At 36.2% G+C, this 18,894-nt stretch overlaps 1 protein-coding gene across 4 annotated transcripts in view; it reads right to left on the bottom strand.

Moving 5' to 3' along the window:
* The window catches only part of LOC124424286 (protein tramtrack, beta isoform), a 37,493-nt gene that overhangs the window by 7,606 nt on the left and 10,993 nt on the right, over positions 1 to 18,894 (bottom strand). For 2 of the 4 annotated variants that reach the window (XM_046963112.1, XM_046963113.1), the window contains exons 2-4: positions 13,646 to 14,068; positions 12,786 to 13,527; positions 12,579 to 12,638 (exon numbers count right to left, since the gene is read on the bottom strand). In XM_046963112.1, the coding sequence (XP_046819068.1) occupies positions 12,579 to 12,638; positions 12,786 to 13,527; positions 13,646 to 13,864 (1,021 nt within the window). In that variant the 5' untranslated portion in view covers positions 13,865 to 14,068. Of the gene's footprint in view, positions 6,096 to 12,578; positions 12,639 to 12,785; positions 13,528 to 13,645; positions 14,069 to 16,793; positions 17,521 to 18,894 lie in introns of those variants that run through there. The other 2 variants (XM_046963115.1, XM_046963114.1) reach the window with 2 other exon arrangements.

Here is an 18,894-nt window from a genome sequence, read left to right as displayed (position 1 = left end):
TTTTTCTTTTTTCAATTAAAATCATAATAAAACTCGTCGAGATAGCTGCATTGTGTTATAATATCAACGAGTCACGTCATATATAAACATTTTCAATATGTGATATCGATATCCTATCTATCAATTTTTCCTATTGTTTTGTTTCCTTTCCCCCCTTTTTTTTATCGAAAAATACAAGTAACGTTCTCTCTTCTGCATTCAAAACGCCTTAATACGACACGTCGTTTCTTCTTCGTTACAAAGATTTCGGACGATTTGAACTTTCAATTTTGTACCGCGAGAGAAAATATTTTACCTCTCGTTAAACGATAAAAGAATCTTTATCGATTCTCTCGTACTCGATGCGAACGTTCTCTTCCGTCGATATAATGCGATTTATTATTAATTTTCAACAATCTTAATTCTAAAGTATAACAACGTTGAAGGCAACGCGTGTACGCACGAAACACGAACGTCGGCGTACGATTAAATTTTAAGAACACGTTTTCGATATCAGTTACTACGTTCTTCTCACCTATTTCTTTTTTCCTTTTTTTTTTTTTGAACACATTCTTCTTTTTGTACAGACATCAATTCTTAACTCTTTGATCACGAGCCTTGAGATGCCACTAAGGAGTTTGGAATACACATTCGGAGATTATGCTACTTGTAAAAAATAAACAATTCTTTCGTGCAAATAAGTACGGTGTACAGTTATTTCACGTATCTTTGTGAGAGGGAAAAGAGAAAGAGAAAAAAAAATAAAAATAAAAATAGAAATAAATAAATAAAAAAATAACTAAAAATAAATAAATTCAACCGATTTGTATAAAGCCTGCCGATATGTCGAGATAAAAGTCAAAGAAATGATTTTTTTTTAACGAGTTTTTCTCCTTGCCATTTTGTCTCTTACGCCAAACTTTTCGATCGTGATCACAGTAGCTTCGCACTTTTATATATACATATACATATACATATATACGTATATATGTATGTGTATGGGAACTAATAAAAATCGTACATCTTCCCAACGGTAACTCTATGAAAGGCCTACAAATCCGACCAACGATCATCGAGCGAACTTAGTCGCTCGATTTGTTTTACTTTTGTCCATTTTTCTTTTTTCCTTACACGTTTCAACTACTAACGAGTCGACTAATATAACCATACAAACTAAAAGAATCACCTAATCAACCGGTTCGCGGAAATTTATTTACTAGAGACGTATATAGATTTGCAGGCGATCCAGGAGCATCTCTTATACCCTGCTATTTATTTATTTATTTATTTATTTATTTATTTATTTATTTATTTATTTATTTATATATTGTATATACATATATATATATATATATATATATATATATATATATATATATAATCTAACGCACGATATCTCCTCATTAACATCGTGCTTTCTTTGCCCTCTCGTAGAGTTTTCCTACGTAACATCGTTTATCTTTCTGCCATCTAAAATTGAGTTAGTCTTAGCCTCTCAGTGATTATCAAATGTGAGTGTATAACTTTACTTATTATTTTGTTTTCTTTCTTATTTCCTTCATTATCTCTCTTTTCTTTTTTTTGTTATTTCTTTTTCTTCGTTTTACTTTATTAATCGATATAAGCTGTCTAGCCGCTGCCTTTTTGCACTTTTTGTATTGTGTGTGTGTGTGTGTGTGTGTGTGTGTGTGTGTGTGTGTGTGTGTGTATTGATATATATGTGTGTGTATGTACGAACAAATATCAATTTATATCTTTTCCATCTATTTTTTAGATCCCCTATCCCTCCCATTCGCTAACCACCATAAACAACGATCACTTTGGACGGGTTACCTTTGACCCATCTCTCAAACATAAAGCGATTCCTTTTTTTCCTTTTTGTTCAAGTCTGACCGTAATCGTGTTTCCAAGACGAAATATTTCAATTTCAGGCGACGAAGTAGTTCTATATATCAAAGAACGAAAACGATCTTAAGCTCTACCTTTAAAAATCCATCAATCTATAAACACACACACACCATCGACGGTGATAGCTGTTATTCTTTGGTCCATGAAAGTTTCAAATATATTCTCGTGATACAAAATCGAGCCCAAGAGATATGGAATATGGAAAACACACGTGCATACGCGACGACACGTTTCAGCCCGATATTCCCATTTTCTATCTTCCTATACGTTACTCGTCTGTTTTCTATTTCTTTTTTCATTTGCCTCCTATCGAAAGCATAACGTCATGGTAAAATCTAATTCGTTCTCCTTGTTATACTTTTCTGGCGGCGATATCTTCTAATATTTTTAATAATAATAATAATAATAATAATAATAATAATAATAATAATAATAATATATATATATGTATATATATATATATATACATATATATATATATATATATAATTCATATCCTCTTATATTACTTTTATCTCTCCCTCCTAGATTTCTAATCGTCTCTATCGTTTTTCTTCTTTCCATCCTTTTTTCTTTGTTTAATCTTTCTAAACGCTTGATATCTCTCGAATATAACGAACGAACACGAACAGTAACACTGGTCGCAATCGTGGGCGACAGCGTAGAACTTTTCAAGTACAACTATCTAATCCCGTCGTCATTCTATTACCACCGCTACATTTTCATACGAGCGTTTTAATTTTGTTCTTATCTGTTTTTTCTCTTTTTTTTTTTAATATATATATTTATATATATATATATTTCTTTATATATATATATATTTTTATATATATATATATATAAAGTAACAACGGAGAAGGTTTCGGTTATCGTAATAATTAATTAATAGCTGTAATATTGTAATTATACTATCGTATAGCCTCTAATCTTGTCTAACGTCTATGTCCAACTAGTTGAAAAAATAAAAAGGAAAAAAAAAGAAAAAAAGAAAAAAAAGAAAGAGAAAAATTTGTATACAAATCATCGTCTCGGTCCCCTCTCCCGCGTAACAACAAACGATTCATCGTCATTGTTGTCATCGTCGTCGTCCTTGTCGTCGTCGTTGTCGTTGTCGTCGTCGTTGTCGTCGTCGTCGTCGTCGTCGTTGTCGTTGTCGTTGTCGTCGTCGTTGTCGTCGTCCACGTGTAAGGCAGATTTCCGTTTGCGAAACTGGCCAACCACGAACGCAGATATTGGCTGGAGAGAGCCCCGTCAGAGTGTAACGTGCAAAATATTATTTCATTACAACTACGATTGTATATTTTAGTGCTTTTTTCTCGTGACTAAGCCTATACACCATTGCCATAGTCGTAACCCTTTCGGCCAAATATTTAAAAATGTTTTTCTTTTGTTTGTTTTCCTTCTTTTTTTTGTTTTCAAAGCTCTCGCGGTTGCATACATATCTTCTATCTCTCACCCTCGAATCCTATTCCAGCTCTAAGCTCCAAGAATTTTTCAAAGACAAAATATGTTACTTTTGGGTAAAGGATCTTAATTTCTTTCTCAATTTTGATTTTTTTTTTTTTTTTTTACCACATTCGAGCAATCTTCAGGATTAAATTTCTACTCTTATTTTTTGTTCCCCCTTTTTTCTTCCATTGCTACTATTTGGAATAAATCAAAAACGTAAGTCAGTCTCCAAAGGTTCGTTTTCCCTCTAAAAACACGACTCAAGAATATTTTAAAAATGCGACATTGAAATTACTCGAGATAATATTATGTATATAGAAAATACAGTCGTTGATTGTTTTATTTTATTTCCTGTAAGCGATCTTAAATTTTCTACAGATAGACTAGTAAATTTTGTTTCCTTTCTTGATATCTCTTCAATTCCATCCACTATATCTTTCCTTTTTGTTTCCAAGCTCCTTTCCTACCCCCATTCGTCCTCTATTTTAAGAAGATATAAGCGAGAACAGGAACGCCACGCACACACACACACATACACACGCGTGCGCGGTTATACTTAAATCTTAATAACATGCCCTGAGACGCGCACAGACTTCGTAAAGATCAATCGTCGTCGGCCCGGACGATGACGGCGACGACGGGTCGACGACGTACATAGCTCGATCGGGTACGATACAGCATGGCACGGCGTTAAGTTACTACTAGAGTGCCTTCAGTCTATCCAATGTCAGTACTATCTTGTATTTGGTGTCGTTAAAATCGTCCCTCTACAGTCTTTCAAAAAAATTGCATGCCCCGCTCCAAAAATTTATCGTTCGATATTTCCTTCTGCCTTCCGCTACCTCTTCAAAAACCCCGGTCTCTCTTATTATACACGTCACACGTGTTATCGCGTAACGACGTTTATAGCTCGCTTCACAACTACCCTCCTTACTCTCCTGCCTTAGTTCCTCTCTATCTTTTTCTATATTTTATCATCGATAAGAATTACGTGCGCTACTAACGATAAACCGCGATAAACCGAGCTTTCCGAAGAAGCTCATCCACAAACGACTCAACAACATGGAGGCGAATGGTCATCGTACGTAATATTGCATTTACTCAGTCTACGTGGTTCCCTTATTTACTTATAATCGCGTACTTATGCATCCAAAACGATCGTGTTTTATATATAACCTCGTGTTAAGCGCATGTTATTATTCTTTTAGAAATGTATCAACTACTACACGTACAACACGTTTGATTTTCTTTCTGCGTAATTATTATTTTTATACTAAGTCTCTCAAGTAGTAAATATACCCTCTTTCTGCAATTAGTATTTTCTTCCTCGTTACACTTTTTTGTTTCTTTTGGATTTTTATACAACACTTATTCCCCCCTCCCCCCAATCCCCACTTCGTATTTTATATTTTATAACCGCATTCTCTGGCCGCCGTCAAACAACGTGTAACTTACGTTGACGTGACGCCATGAGTCGAACGGTTGTTATTTTAATATAATAATAAATTTTTCTTTGTTAAATTCATATAATCATCTGTGTATAATCCGCTAAATCCCTATGAGGAAGATATGCGGTAAAGCTCGTTCGTTTTGTAACTTTAAATGTTCCACGCGTCCTCAATATTTCTTTTTTCCCCTTCCATCTTTTCACCACTTTTCTTTTCAAGAAAGTAGAGCCCTTCGATCTCGTTATATACGATCTGTTCTCTTCGTTACAACTTTTTACTCGACGATAAATCTGAAGAAAGCTATAAACCTCAACTAAAATCACGCTAGAAAGGATTTTCTTTCGAACCATATAACTTCGTCAAGGCAGCCATAATAATTCTTTAAATATTCATCTTTTCATCTTTTGTGTCACTCTCATGAAACAGTTAAGCATGATTCTTCTTTTTCCAAAACTCTACTACCAGAATCCTTCAATCGACCTAATCTCGCGAGAACATTGTTTTTCTTTCCATTTAAGGATTATTTCTCGTGTCAGCAGAAGCGATTTTAATGATCGCATTCTGCCTCCTCTCTGCGACTCCATTATTTTCATTTTCTTCATCTTCATTTTCATTTTCTTATTTCTTATCCTCTTGTTATCGCAAATTCGATGATGCGGCCTAGTTTATGATGCGACAGCTCGCAGAGAGGAGGCAACAGCAGGAGATTATCGCAATGAACGATTTCCGAATCATGGCCATTTTTGGTAGCGGCCTACCGTTGCTGACCCATGCTACTGCTACCACTATTACTGACATTCATATGCGGCTTAAGACTATGAATGATCTTAACGTGGGCGACCATGTTGTCCTTTCTTGTAAACTCCTTGAAGCAGACCGGACACGGATAGTACTTGACGTTAGGCTTGTGCGAGGTGACGTAGTGCCGGCAAAAGTTGCTGATGTGTGTGTAGGTACGATGACATACGGTACACCGATAAACGTCGCCCTCCTTAACGCAAAAGTCTCGCACCGAGCCCTCCGTTCTTTCGTTTTCGACCTTAAACGAACCCTCGAAGTCGCTTTGACTGATCTCCGACTCGCCGGCGACCAGATTAAATATGGCACTGCTCAGATTGTCTTTCGACATTTTCTGCTCCGACTCCGAGTCGGAATGTTGTTGGGGATCCTCCCCCGTCGCCGTCGCTGCAGACGTAGCCGATTTGCCCTGTAGACTCGACGCGCTGTACTCCTTGCGAAAGCACTTTTCAAAGTTGATGCGTATATGCGTCGGCGATTGCGAACCACAGCCACTCGACGTTTCCTCCGAGTCTGCAATTTAAGAAAAGACTCCTCTTTAAGATGTTCTTGCTAAGCCCGCGCCGTATTTTATTTCATTCCTTAATATATCTCACACGTGATAAATAATATAGTAATAGTAATTAATAATAAAAATCAATTATTTTTCTATAATATAGATTATAACTAATTGATATGCGATTGTATACTATAAAATTATAATATATATATATATATATATATATATATACACACACACACGCGAGCGCACACACACACGCACGTACGCACGCACGCACGCACATACATACATACATATATATATATATATATATATATTAAATATATATGAATAAATAAATATATATATGTATATACATATACATATATATATTTCCATATATATAAACATATTACTAAATTTGTGGGGGAAGCAAGAGGAAGGGTAGAGCCAGCAAAATGTGTCACCGAAATTTCGAATCGCGCTATCTCATCTCGTACTTCAAATACTTTTTTCTTTTTCTTTTTGAATTTGAATTTGAATTTAAATTTGAATTTGATTTCTTTTCATCTGCCTCTAGGACGTCCGTACACGTCGTGTCTTTTATCCTTCTTCCGACTTTTTTCTCTTTCGCTCGATCATCCTCTCGTTGCCGCTCTCTTTCTATATTTCTCTCCTTTATCTCTTTCTCTATCTCTAACTCTCACTATCTCTCCCTCTCCCCCCCCCTCTCTCTCTCTCTCTCTCTCTCTCTCTCTTTCTATCTCTATCTTCCTCTCTTTCTTTCTTTCTTTGTCTATAATTCGTCATCACGGTTTTCGAATTTGAAGAACCAAAAAAAGCAAAAAAAAGAATAAATTTCCCGCCACCTCTACACGATCGTGCAATTTCGCATTTTTAAAAAAGTCTTCGTTCCAACTCCCCCACCCTCTCCACTACACAATGTCGGATCACGCTCGCATATTACAACATATCATTCCCGATTTAGTTTTCTTTTTTCTCCCGTTGCAATATATACGCGCTCGTATACACGTTAGCACGCACAAACGAATGTATTTCTCCTTCTCTATCTTTCTGTTCGTCTCTATCTCTATCTTTATCTTTATCTCTATCTCTATCTCTATCTCTCTCTCGTTTCTATATCGTCTAAAATGAGATATACATTACACGTTGTCCGCGTTATGTCCATGGTAAAAAACAATAAAAAAAAATAAATAAATAAAAAAAAATCCAAATCGAGCGTTAATTTTTCGAACTACTTGATTTGTTTTTTTTTTCTAATCATAGAAAAAATATAGAAATAACAATGCGACTTCGGTCCGTGGATTTTTTTAAATACACACATAAGCACACACACGAACATACGTAGGAGAGCAAACGAAAAATTTGCTCGCATACGTACGAATGTGTTTCAACTACTTTGTTCTATTTTACTAATATTGTTAACGATTAAATGATCTATGTATATGCATTGCAATAATATATACAACGAAACGCGTCTATGCACGATCTTTCATTCGAGAATCTTGCGTATATCGTCTTACGTATGTCGTAGAGTCTGTTCGTCTTGTCCAATTTTATTTTGTCCTGTTTAGTCCGTAATCCCTTTCTACGGGAAGACACGATCCATCGAGATCGAGGACGCTTGAGAGAAAAAAGTACGATTTCTAATTTTCGTATATTCCGCTTTCGACTTCATATATTATTATAAATAATATATGCGTAGTTTCTTTATATTTCTTTTCAGAGAATTATGTATATTCATTCGGCTTTTTCTTTTTATTAACTTATTTATTCTGGCATTTTTGAAACGACTCTTTAATTTTCTTTTTTTGGTTTTTCGTATTATTAAAAAAAAAGAAAAAGTTTTTCGTTTGAGCGGCTGGCCTCCCTAAGTTCCCACGCTTCCCCCGCACAAAAGATTAATCTCTTGTAAATTCAAACGGTGACTCAGATAATCTCAACTCACCTGCGTTAAGAGAACAAAGCAACACGTTCACGGTCACACTACTGAGCGATTCTTGATCATCTTCGAACCACACTGTTCCTCGCGCGCGCGCGCCTGCGTTTATAGATTCTTTTTTTATTGACGATAAAAAAAAAAAGAAAAAAAAAAACAACGTACGTCGCACTTTTGATTTCACGGCTCTCTTTCTCTTTCTCTCTCTCTCTCTCTCTTTCTCTCTCTCTCTCTTTCTCTCTGATCTTTTTCGTTCTTTCAATTTTTTACTTTATTTGCTTATCTTTTATTTTTTCTTCTTCCATTGTAATTTTTATTTCGTTTAAATTTCATTGTTGTCCGGAGGTATACAAGTATAACACGTTATTCGGATTCTTCCCCCTCCCATTTTCATTGTCATTTATCTATCTATCTATTTATCTCTATTTATCTATCTATCTATCTATATAATATTTCAACCATCCGCCTATTCACCTAACTACCTAGCTGTTCGTTTATCTATAAAACTACCTACCTACCTACCTATCTAACTCTACCTTTTTTCTTCCCTTCATCAATCTTTCTTTCTATCTTCCTTTGCACTCACTCCTTCATATTTTTCCGCTTTATTCTTCTGCCGTTAAATATTCAGGCAACGAGAACGCAAGAGAAGGCGGAAGCGACAAAACCCGTCGACGTTCGTCGTCCGTTGTATATATATGTGTATATATATATATGTGTATATATATATACGTATACATATATAATGTTAAGTTAATTCATTTTTAGTATATCTATATATGTATTTTTTTTTTCCTTTTTTTTTTCATTTAAATTCTCTCTTCTCATTCTCCTCGTCGCGTGTGTCAATCGCACGCGAATCTTTCCTTATTTTCTCATAACACTTTTTTATTATATTATATTTATTTATTTACTTTTTTGTTTTACTTTTTTTGCAACAAACGAATGCAAAGAAATTAACCAGCGTTTAATGAAATAAAGATATTAGAAAAAAGTAAGCACCGTTAAAAGCTGGCTCCACCCCCTCCTTTTACCAATGGCCAATGGCAGCGAAGCGTTTCTCATTATTCGTGCGGTAGTAGCATATAATAAATCGAGTGATCGAGAAAGCTAATAAAAATAGTCGGAAGATCGTTGAAAAAAATTTGGCGCGAAATATGGTCGCGAACGTGAACGAGAAACATGGAATGCATAGCGTCGGTGATAAGAAAAAGATACAAACAGAATAAAAAGAAAAAGAAAAATACAGAAAAGGCACACCATATAAGGAAAAGGAGAGAGAGAGAGAGAGAGAGAGAGAGAGAGAGAGAGAGAGAGAGAGAGAGAGAGAGAGAGACAAAAGAGGAGAAGCAAAAAAAGGACGAAAGATGAAAAGAAATAACGAATGAATGAAACTTTTAAGAATAAAAATAAAAAATGAAAAAACGAAATCAGATAATAAAATAAGAACATAAAATTAAAGAATTAAAATAAAAAAACAGATAAATAAATAAATAAATAAATAAAAAAAATTAAAAAAGAAGAAAAAAAAGAACAAGGCGCTGCTCATTGGCCGATCATACATTACGTGGGTATAACATGTTCTTGGCGAGAATCGGTGGATGGTGGGTTTAATTTTTGAAGGCTACAGATAATGAAAAGGAAATCTCATGTATTTGGTAGCACGTCCTAAAATTTGTCTGAAAATCCCGCCATTATTGCGGGAAAATTATCTACGGATTCTACAAAACGACTGTTTCCTCTTTTTCGCACACTTACGCGCGTGCACATACGCATACATACATACAAAGTCACATTCTCTCTTTCTCTTTCTCTCGCATTCTTTCGAGTTTCATACAATAATACATACAATTGCATAAAACATTCTCTTGAAAAATTTTTTTCAATCGACTTGCACAATACGTCAAGAGATCTGATGATTATTTGTGTGTATGTATGCTGCTGGCGAGCTGTATGTATGTGTGTATGTATGCTGCTGGCGAGCTGTATGTATGTGTGTATGTATGCTGGCTGGCTGTGTGTGTGTGCGTGCATGTGCGTGATGTGTGTGTGTGTGTGTGTATGTATGTATGTATGTATGTATGTATGTATGTATGTATGTATGTATGTATGTATGTATGTATGTATGTATGTATGTATGTACGTACGTACGTACGTACGTACGTACGTATGTATGTATGTATGTATGTATGTATGTATGTATGTATGTATGTATGTATGTATGTATGTATGTATGTATGTATGTATGAATGTATGTATGTATGTATGTATGTATGTATGTATGTATGTATGTATGTATGTATGTATGTATGTATGTATGTATGTATGTATGTATGTATCATTACGAACAAGAGTCCGAAACGATCGCCAAAGCGAGTCGAGAAAAAAAGTGCATGAGTATTGTTAGCATGTCAGCGAGAAAAAAGGTAAAGTCAATTGGTGCGGCCCTTACATATATGTTTTGTCGTTTGCTTGTTTGGGGACGATAGTTTATGGGATTATATTTTTATGAGATTTTCCATCATTTCTTGTCAATCTTCAGAACGTCTAACGCAAGTCGACTGTATTTATGTATCATCTCGTTAAAAATTCCCTAAATACGACGGATATTTTGTTTCTTTGCTTTCTTTTTCTTTCACTTTTCACCTCTCTCTCTCTCTCTCTCTCTCCCTCCCCTTTCCGTGTTTTCTTCTCTATGTTTCGTTTTCTAAAATCGTTCTAATTCTCTAAAACCCCATGAAGAAAGACTACACGTAATCGTGTTTAAAATCTTTTTTAACAAGAGTTCCCTCTCGTCGCGGCGGTTTGTGCATCAAAAAGGAAAAGATTCTTTTCTATCTTCTTCTCCTTTGTTTGTTTTTTGTTTTTTTTTCTTTTTTAATACGAAATTAACCGTCACGCGCGCATGTAATGATTCCGATGTTTACATTCGTATTTTCCGTACTTTCTTTATTCCCCCGTAAAGCACCGACGAGCGCGAATGAACAAACGAACGAACGTACACCCGAGAAAATTTTCCTTTTTTTTTTTTTTAATGTTTTCTTCGTTAACGACAATCAACGAAAATCCTCCGGCGACGTTGTCTCCCGATTTCACCGATATTTATTTCGAGTGAGCGCTTCTACGAGGATTTATACATTTCTATTTGTTTGCTTGTTTGTTCTTTTTTCATTTTCGTTTTCGTTTTTTTTTCTTTTTTTTTTTTCCTACTAATATGTATATATTCATTGTGTCTATTTAAGAGCCTCCCAGGTATAGATTTCGCTGCGATACTGCATCGTGGGTCGTTGCAGTCGCGCAGAAGAGAAGTAAGACGAAGTTAACAGGTGAAATTCTGAAAAGTTAAATCAATTAGCACATCGTATAGCAGTTAAGTCGTCCATCCGCCACCGTACATATATATATATATATATATATATATATATATATATATATATATATAATTTTATTATTAAACTTAAATATACACGTGATCGATCCTCCTCTCCCGAATACATTAACACAATGTCGTAAAAGCATTATTTCAAAAAAAAAAAGGATGAACGACGACTTGTTAAATCATCATTCGTCATAAATCATAAATCGTCATTCACGTCGCTCGTTGTTTAATAATTTTTCTCAATCGTATAAAGAAAGCTATTTGTGAAATAATATGTCTTCCTTTTTCTTAAAATTGTCGTCGATCGACTTCGACGAATCGTACGAGATAGTCGTAATATAATATTCACAATTTTGTCAACGTCGTCCAAATTCGACAGATCGTTTCGGCGAAACATTTCTAATCGAAATAGGAAAGCTTCAGACGACACAAAAGCATTTGATCAATCTGGTTCGATGTGTCTTCTCGACTTTTGTACAAACCAAGAGTAGAAAACATTACGTTTTGTTTGTTGTACTGTTGTCGATAAGACGGGGAAATGTAAATAAATAAATAAATAAATAAATAAAGAAATAAATAAATAATATATATATATATATATATATATATATATATATATTAATGCGTGTGTATATTTAAAAACAGAAATATACAAAAAGAAAAAAAATATAAGAAAAATAATTTCCTTTTTATATTAATCATCGTGACATTATCATACAATGCACACCATGTAAAAATTATTTTCGATTTGTTGTCACGTTTATTTCTTTTCTTTTATCGTATGCAAAAAGAAAAACTAACGGTGCATAAACGTATAAAGTTATGGATAAGGTACATCATTTCTAATTACATAATATAATTGATCGGGAAAATGTTATCTTGATATTTTCGCTATCCGTAGGGCGTATTTTAATTATTCGTTTAACGCACGATCAAAGGTTGAGCAAGACGCGGACGAGAATCGCAACAGGACACATATTTATATCTCGTGTCGTAAGAATGACACAATAAAGAAATTAAATAGTCAGCGACGATTTTCGTCCACATGGCATATTATTATTAAAAAAGCCGTTAAGTTGCGCCCGCCTAAGATTAAATAACGTTAACAGCGATTTGGCGTTAGGACGCACGCAACTATTTTGTTAATCACGTAAGCCGAATTTGTTGAGCTCTTACCTTGTTTGAAACTTTCGCTCCCTTGTCTACTATGCGGCCGCGCGAAGGTTTCTTCTGATGCTAAAATAAAAAAAAAATAAAAAATCAATTAATTAGATATATAAATGTTAGTTGAAGGTTTCTTTGAATTTGAATAGAATGAATAACATTAAACTTTATACGATTTATAATACTTTACAAAGACATATATAATACGAAATGACTAACCTTGCGCAGAAGTACTGGGCGTTGGTTCTGGTTCTCTCTTAACTCTAGGCGTTAACGATTCGTGAGTCTCTGTACCATTTTCCGTTGGTTCGTCCTTTCTCGCAGATGACAACGAACTGGCAGCCAAATTGGCCGCCGCCGAGGCCGAATTACTGATATTGTTGCTGTTGACATTGTTGCTACTAGTCGAAGAACCACTCCTATTATTGCCAGTTGTCTCGCTCTGGAAATCGATGCCCATCTTCATCTCCATCATTTCGGGTGAACCTTGCACAAGGTCAGTACTCGAACAAGATTGTAGGTCCTGCCCAGTACTAGCCTCACCAATTGGCGTGTCCGAGGAGCCGCTCAACTTCCTCGGCCTACCCCTTTTTCTCTTTGGCGCTGTTAACGCTGAACCAAGAAGCGGATGGTTCGACATATGATGGAACCTCTTTTGTGATACATGATGATGAGGTCCGATTTGGTTTATTCGGTGAAGGTTCGGAGGTGGTGGAGGTATTGTGTTTTGATTGCCAAGAAGTGATGACGTGATGCTGGGCAAATCGCACTTGTCCTCATTCACTTCGGTCAGACCCTTTATCCTTAGAGACTCAGCGACCCTCAGGAAAGCGGTTAATCTATCCTGATCGACGCTCACCTCACCACGATACATGAAGTCTAAAAGACTTCGCATATCCACATATGGGACGTCCTTGAGAATAACTATAGGGTGCTTGTCAGGATGACCAACAAATAGAGCCTGAAAACGATATACGTCATTTTTAAGTTTCTTTCTTCATTTCTTTACTTTACTTTTTTATTATTTTCTTTTTCCTTTTTCTTCTGAAATCATCTAATCTTTCTCTCTCATTTCTTACCTGAAAATAAGGACTGCACGCCGATAAGACCATTTTATGCGCCCTAAGCAGCTGACCCTCAACGGCCAGTGTAACATCAACGAACGATTCGTCATGAAGCAATTGATCAAAAACGGAGAGTAAATTGCTCTGATGGTTGTTCCAACGCAGACAAAATCTCTGCGACGCCATCGCTTCGCTTCTCAGGTCCGCCAGGTTACCGTTAATATCCGCTAACATCAGACCTGGTGTTGATTTTTTTGCTTGTGTCGCTGCTGCTGCCGCCGCTGCTTCTGCTGCTGCTGCTGCTGCTGCTGCTGCTGCTGCCGCCTCGTCGTCGATTTTTTTCGCCTTCCTCGACGAAGCCACTCGCTCTTTCTTTTACTTGTATTCGTATTCTCTTCTTCATCGGCCACGATATATCATTCTTTATACCCTCGCGACCTAAAATATATAAAAAAAATTAACCTTTATCATCGAGCCTTTAGAACAAAAGAACATCATAGCGAACGACGATCAATCCGTTAAAAGAAACTATTCAATTTTGAAACGGGTGAACGTACTCTAACGTTACATAAGTTAGCCTACTTTTCTTATCGTCACCTTGGAAGGAACCCAAACGAGTAGTACGTGTCGCTTATAGACACGCGACTGATTCACCCTATTTTACAGATTAAGTATTACTCCTTGATACTTTGTACGGAATGTTAAGGACACTTAACGCAATGCATATCAAAATGAATGAGATATTCTTTTTCTTTTTTTTTTCTTTTTTTTATTTTTTTGTTCCTTATGTTGCAATCAGCCAGCAAGTCTTCTTTCTATATATACATGGTACGACGATAACGGCTGCGTGCATAATCATGCGCGTAAGCCCCCGAGGAGACGACGATGTGTACGAGCTATGAACGTGGGTGTACGACCCTGGAAAACGTAGGCAGAGCGAATAGGCGACTCGCTCGGTTCGTGCCTTTTATGTAATTCTCTCCTCACCCCTTCACCAACCCAATCATGGTCACGTATGCAACGTTCGTTCCGCCAAGACTGCGAAGGCGTGGCAAAGGATGACTTTCTATGATCCTCTCAAGGGGAATTTTCGAAAGACGCGACATATGATATAGCCGAAAGAATTTCCAAATGTCGAACTAAAAATCCTCAAACTATTATGATTTAGATTATTATTTGACAACAATAAGGAATATATATATATATATATATATATATATATGTGTGTATATATATATGTATATATATATGTATATATATATAACCTTGATATCGATATGCAAAGATTTAGGTTAGTTTCTTGACCTCTTCATTGATATTCTGAAACGACATAGTGTTATAGGATGACACGATAGATATACTTTATGCATCTGATATACACATCTATCGAAGGAAACACCCTTCAGTTGATTTCGATCGTACGATACAATCGAATGAAAATAAGTAACGAGAATAAGAAAAGAGACAAAGCAAGTAACAGAATAACTCCCTTCATAAGGAAGAAGAGAGGAAAGTATACATTCTTCAACCGTCGGTAAAAAGGAAAAAGGAGAAACAGTATATACTTGACGCCATATTTAAAGATGAACTCTGGTCACGTGACCACATTAGATATTTTTTGAATTCCGTTATGTGACTTTAAGAAAAAAAGGAACGCTATAAAATACATACTTGGCGTTCATTTGGTAGAAAATTAAAAAGGCAAAAAGAATACAAGGATCGACATATGATTGCATTATATCAATGGCTGATACAACAAACCTGGGAATATAGTGAAAGATGGAATAGAAAAAAAAGGATATTAAAAAATTGGAGAGCACTTTTTCATCACAGCAGCAGTAGCAGAAGTAAGCTGATGAAACATATGAGCCGGGAAGAGGTCGGCCGAGTGAATCAATAGCATTTTCTACGCATATTCAGATCGATGCCTAGGTAGTGTTTTACTGATTTCGCCTGCATGCATCTACGCATGCATTTATGCTCACACATCTGTGTGTATAAGCACAAGGATCGTGTGCTCGCGTGAGCACTATTCGCACTAGCGAAGTGTGACCTTAAACATGCGACCTTGGACGACCTTGTTGATTTCACGGTTTTCACAGTGAATAGCACATCGCTATGCATCACCTTCCTTATGTCAAACATGCCAGCTTTTAAACATCGAGGAAAGATGATTTTTAATTTTCCTACCCTTATTCCTTTTTCACAAATGTATTGAGATTTTTGCTTAATGTTACTTATTTAAGTTTCATGATATAAAAACTATATCATTCCGACGATAGCAATGAGAAAAAAGTGAAGGTCACTTGTCACAAGTGCAAACAAACATTATATATTCTGCGAAAATGTACAATGCAACCAGGTGCTCCCTATTTCTCTCTCTCTCTCTCTCTCTCTCTCTCTCTCTCTCTCTCTCTCTCTCTCTCTCTCTCTCTCTCTCTCTCTCTCACTCACTATCTCTATTTTTTATTCTCCTTTTAACGCGTAATTCGCAAAGATGTATATCTCCGATCATTTTACAAGATGACTTTGCCACATTCAACCGACGGAGAATGACAACAAATTCCATTATTCGTCATTGACTAATTAAATGATATTTCTAGGAAAAGAAGCATGCTTGTATCGTTGAAAGAAAAGGAAAAGAAATAAAAAACGGAGGAAAAAACAAAAGATAGATGACAGAATTTCTCTTAATATAGTATTTTAAGAAGGATGCCGGGAAAAAATTCAAGAAACAATTGACTAACTTCCTATTCGTATATATCAAAGAAACAGGAACCGATAATCTCAAGAGTTCGTTGTAGAGGTTAGCATCAACGTAGGCGAGAATTAGGGGCGCGGTATGCGGTTTTCCTGCTCTTACAACACCGTCACGTTAACAAGCTGTATGCGCCTACGACTATATAACGAGATTTTCTATTTTATGTATCGTCTCCATTTTCGAGAGAGAGAAAGAGAGAGAAAGAGAAAGAGAGAGAGAGAAAGAAAGAGAGAGAGGTAAACAATTTAATTGAAAAAGAAAAAAGAATAAGAAAACAAAATAAATAACACCCGATATTTTGTCATTCCCAAAAAAAAAAAGAAAGAAAGAAAAAAAGAAAAGAAAAGAAGAGAGAAAGAGATAGAAAGAAAGGGAGTGAGAATAGTATATTTTTGTTCTTACCAGCAACGAGAAAAATAGAGTTCCGCGAGACGTAGAGAAGGTTGGCGAGCGCATGGCACGAGAATCCTGTTGCTCGCGCGACGCACGTGCATCGTTGTTTCTCTTTTTCTCTCTTTAAACGCTCAAGCGCATGCGCGCCACGCTTAAGCCCGAACTCTATCGCGAGGACATATGTGTGTAGGTTGTGTATACGTCGAGTGCGTATGCATGCAACTCACTTCTCTCACGGCCACCGTGCTCGTTGCGTAATCGACACCAGCAGCGGCAGAGTCACACTAGGAGAAGGAGAAAAGAGAAAGAAACTCGTAGAAACAGCGGACACGACAATGTACGCCGCTGCTGGTGCTAGTGCTACTAATGCTGCTGTTGCTGCTGCTGCTATGTCGAATACCGTTCCATGCTGCTAGTGCTGCTATTACTGCTAGTGCTTCTACGTTTCAAGAACCTACAATGCTCGATTCGCTAGCTCCCCCGGTTGTTACTTCCTTCTCCACCCTCCCTCGTTTCTTCCCTTGACTCCTTAAGACTTCCCCCACTCCCCGTCACAATCTGCGCCACCACTTCCGCATATACTTGCGACACCGTACTAACTGGTGTCTACTAAATAGCATTGCCTTTCGCAATTTCCGATATCATCCATACATGTGTATTTTTATATATCTCGACTTCGAATTACCCCGCAATGGAAATTTATTTCATGAATTTTAATGTTACAAGTCAAACTCGTAACTTTTACGAAGATAGACGAAATCGTTTTCTAAGCGTATTCTATTCTTTTCGACGAATTTTTATTTCTCGAAATTACATACATTTTAAATAAATAAATATATATATATATGATATATATAAGACAATATATATTATATATATGATATATATAAGATAATATATATTATATATATATATATAATATTATATATATGTATATCGTGAGAAAAGAAGTGAGGTTAGGTTAAGTTTCACAACTTCTCAATAGATCATATAATTCACGAGCGGCTTCTATCGCTCGGTATTGTCGAGTGAAAGATAAAGATAAAGTAGAGACACGTATCGGTATCTCTTTTCCGAGGTATTTCGCTGAATCATTCAAGGATAAAGGCGCGTTCGAAATTTCTGCTGGGAATCCTAATAACAACGTACGTCACTGAGCAGTCTTTTTTCTTCTTTTTTTCTTGCGAATAGAATCGAACGGTCGATAATGAAGGAAAGTACTATAATTGATTATGCGATTGTGCTATTGAAGAAAAACAATTTTACCGATCGGACAAATATTTTTATTTTATATTTATAATCATTTTTTGATTAATGTCTATGAGCTTTTAACTACACTCGTGATAATGCGCATAAATAAATAAAAAATAAAAAAACTCTGAGCAAAGTACGGAGTGTTAAGACGATAAGAACGAAGAATTGGGTGAGTCAGAGAGAGAGAGAGAGAGAGAGAGAGAGAGAGAGAGAGAGAGAGAGAGAGAGAGAGAGAGAGAGAGAGAGAGAGAGAGATCATAGATAGTACGGATGAGAAAAAACTAGTATGTGTATTTGGAAACATACGCGTACGTACATAATACATACAACATACACATACATGCCTATATACAAACATTCTTATCCTCGAAGTAGGGTTGTGCCATCGATCGACCGAATTTCAAGCTCAAACTCGAGGGCAATCGAGTGTCGAACAAGAGAGAATAAGGAAAATATAGCTGCGCCTGCGTAACTTGATGATAATGACAATACCAATAATAGTTGTGATGTTAGGAAGAGGACGTCTTTCACTAAATACATCTCTTTTCCACTCTGTTTACCATTTATCACATCTCGTGGATTCTTCGAATCAACGGGATTAAGGTTGTTCGTCGATCGATTTCCGTTCGCTTCGGGCGCCGCTCGTTTATATATCACTGATGAGACTATCGAGTGGAAAATTTCAATAAAATCCCGGAACTTCGTCAGAGAGAGAGAGAGAGAGAGAGAGAGAGAGAGAGAGAGAGAGAGAGAGAGAGAGAGAGAGAGAGAGAAAACATCGATAGTAATCGAAGGCCGAACGATATATGTACACATATAGAGGGTAGTTGGACATGGAACAACACAATCTTCTCTT

This window comes from Vespa crabro, chromosome 5 (assembly GCF_910589235.1).
Source record: "Vespa crabro chromosome 5, iyVesCrab1.2, whole genome shotgun sequence".
Taxonomy (NCBI): domain Eukaryota; kingdom Metazoa; phylum Arthropoda; class Insecta; order Hymenoptera; family Vespidae; genus Vespa; species Vespa crabro.
Note: the sequence above shows the minus strand (reverse complement) of the source record. Positions and strands in the feature narration are given on the sequence as shown.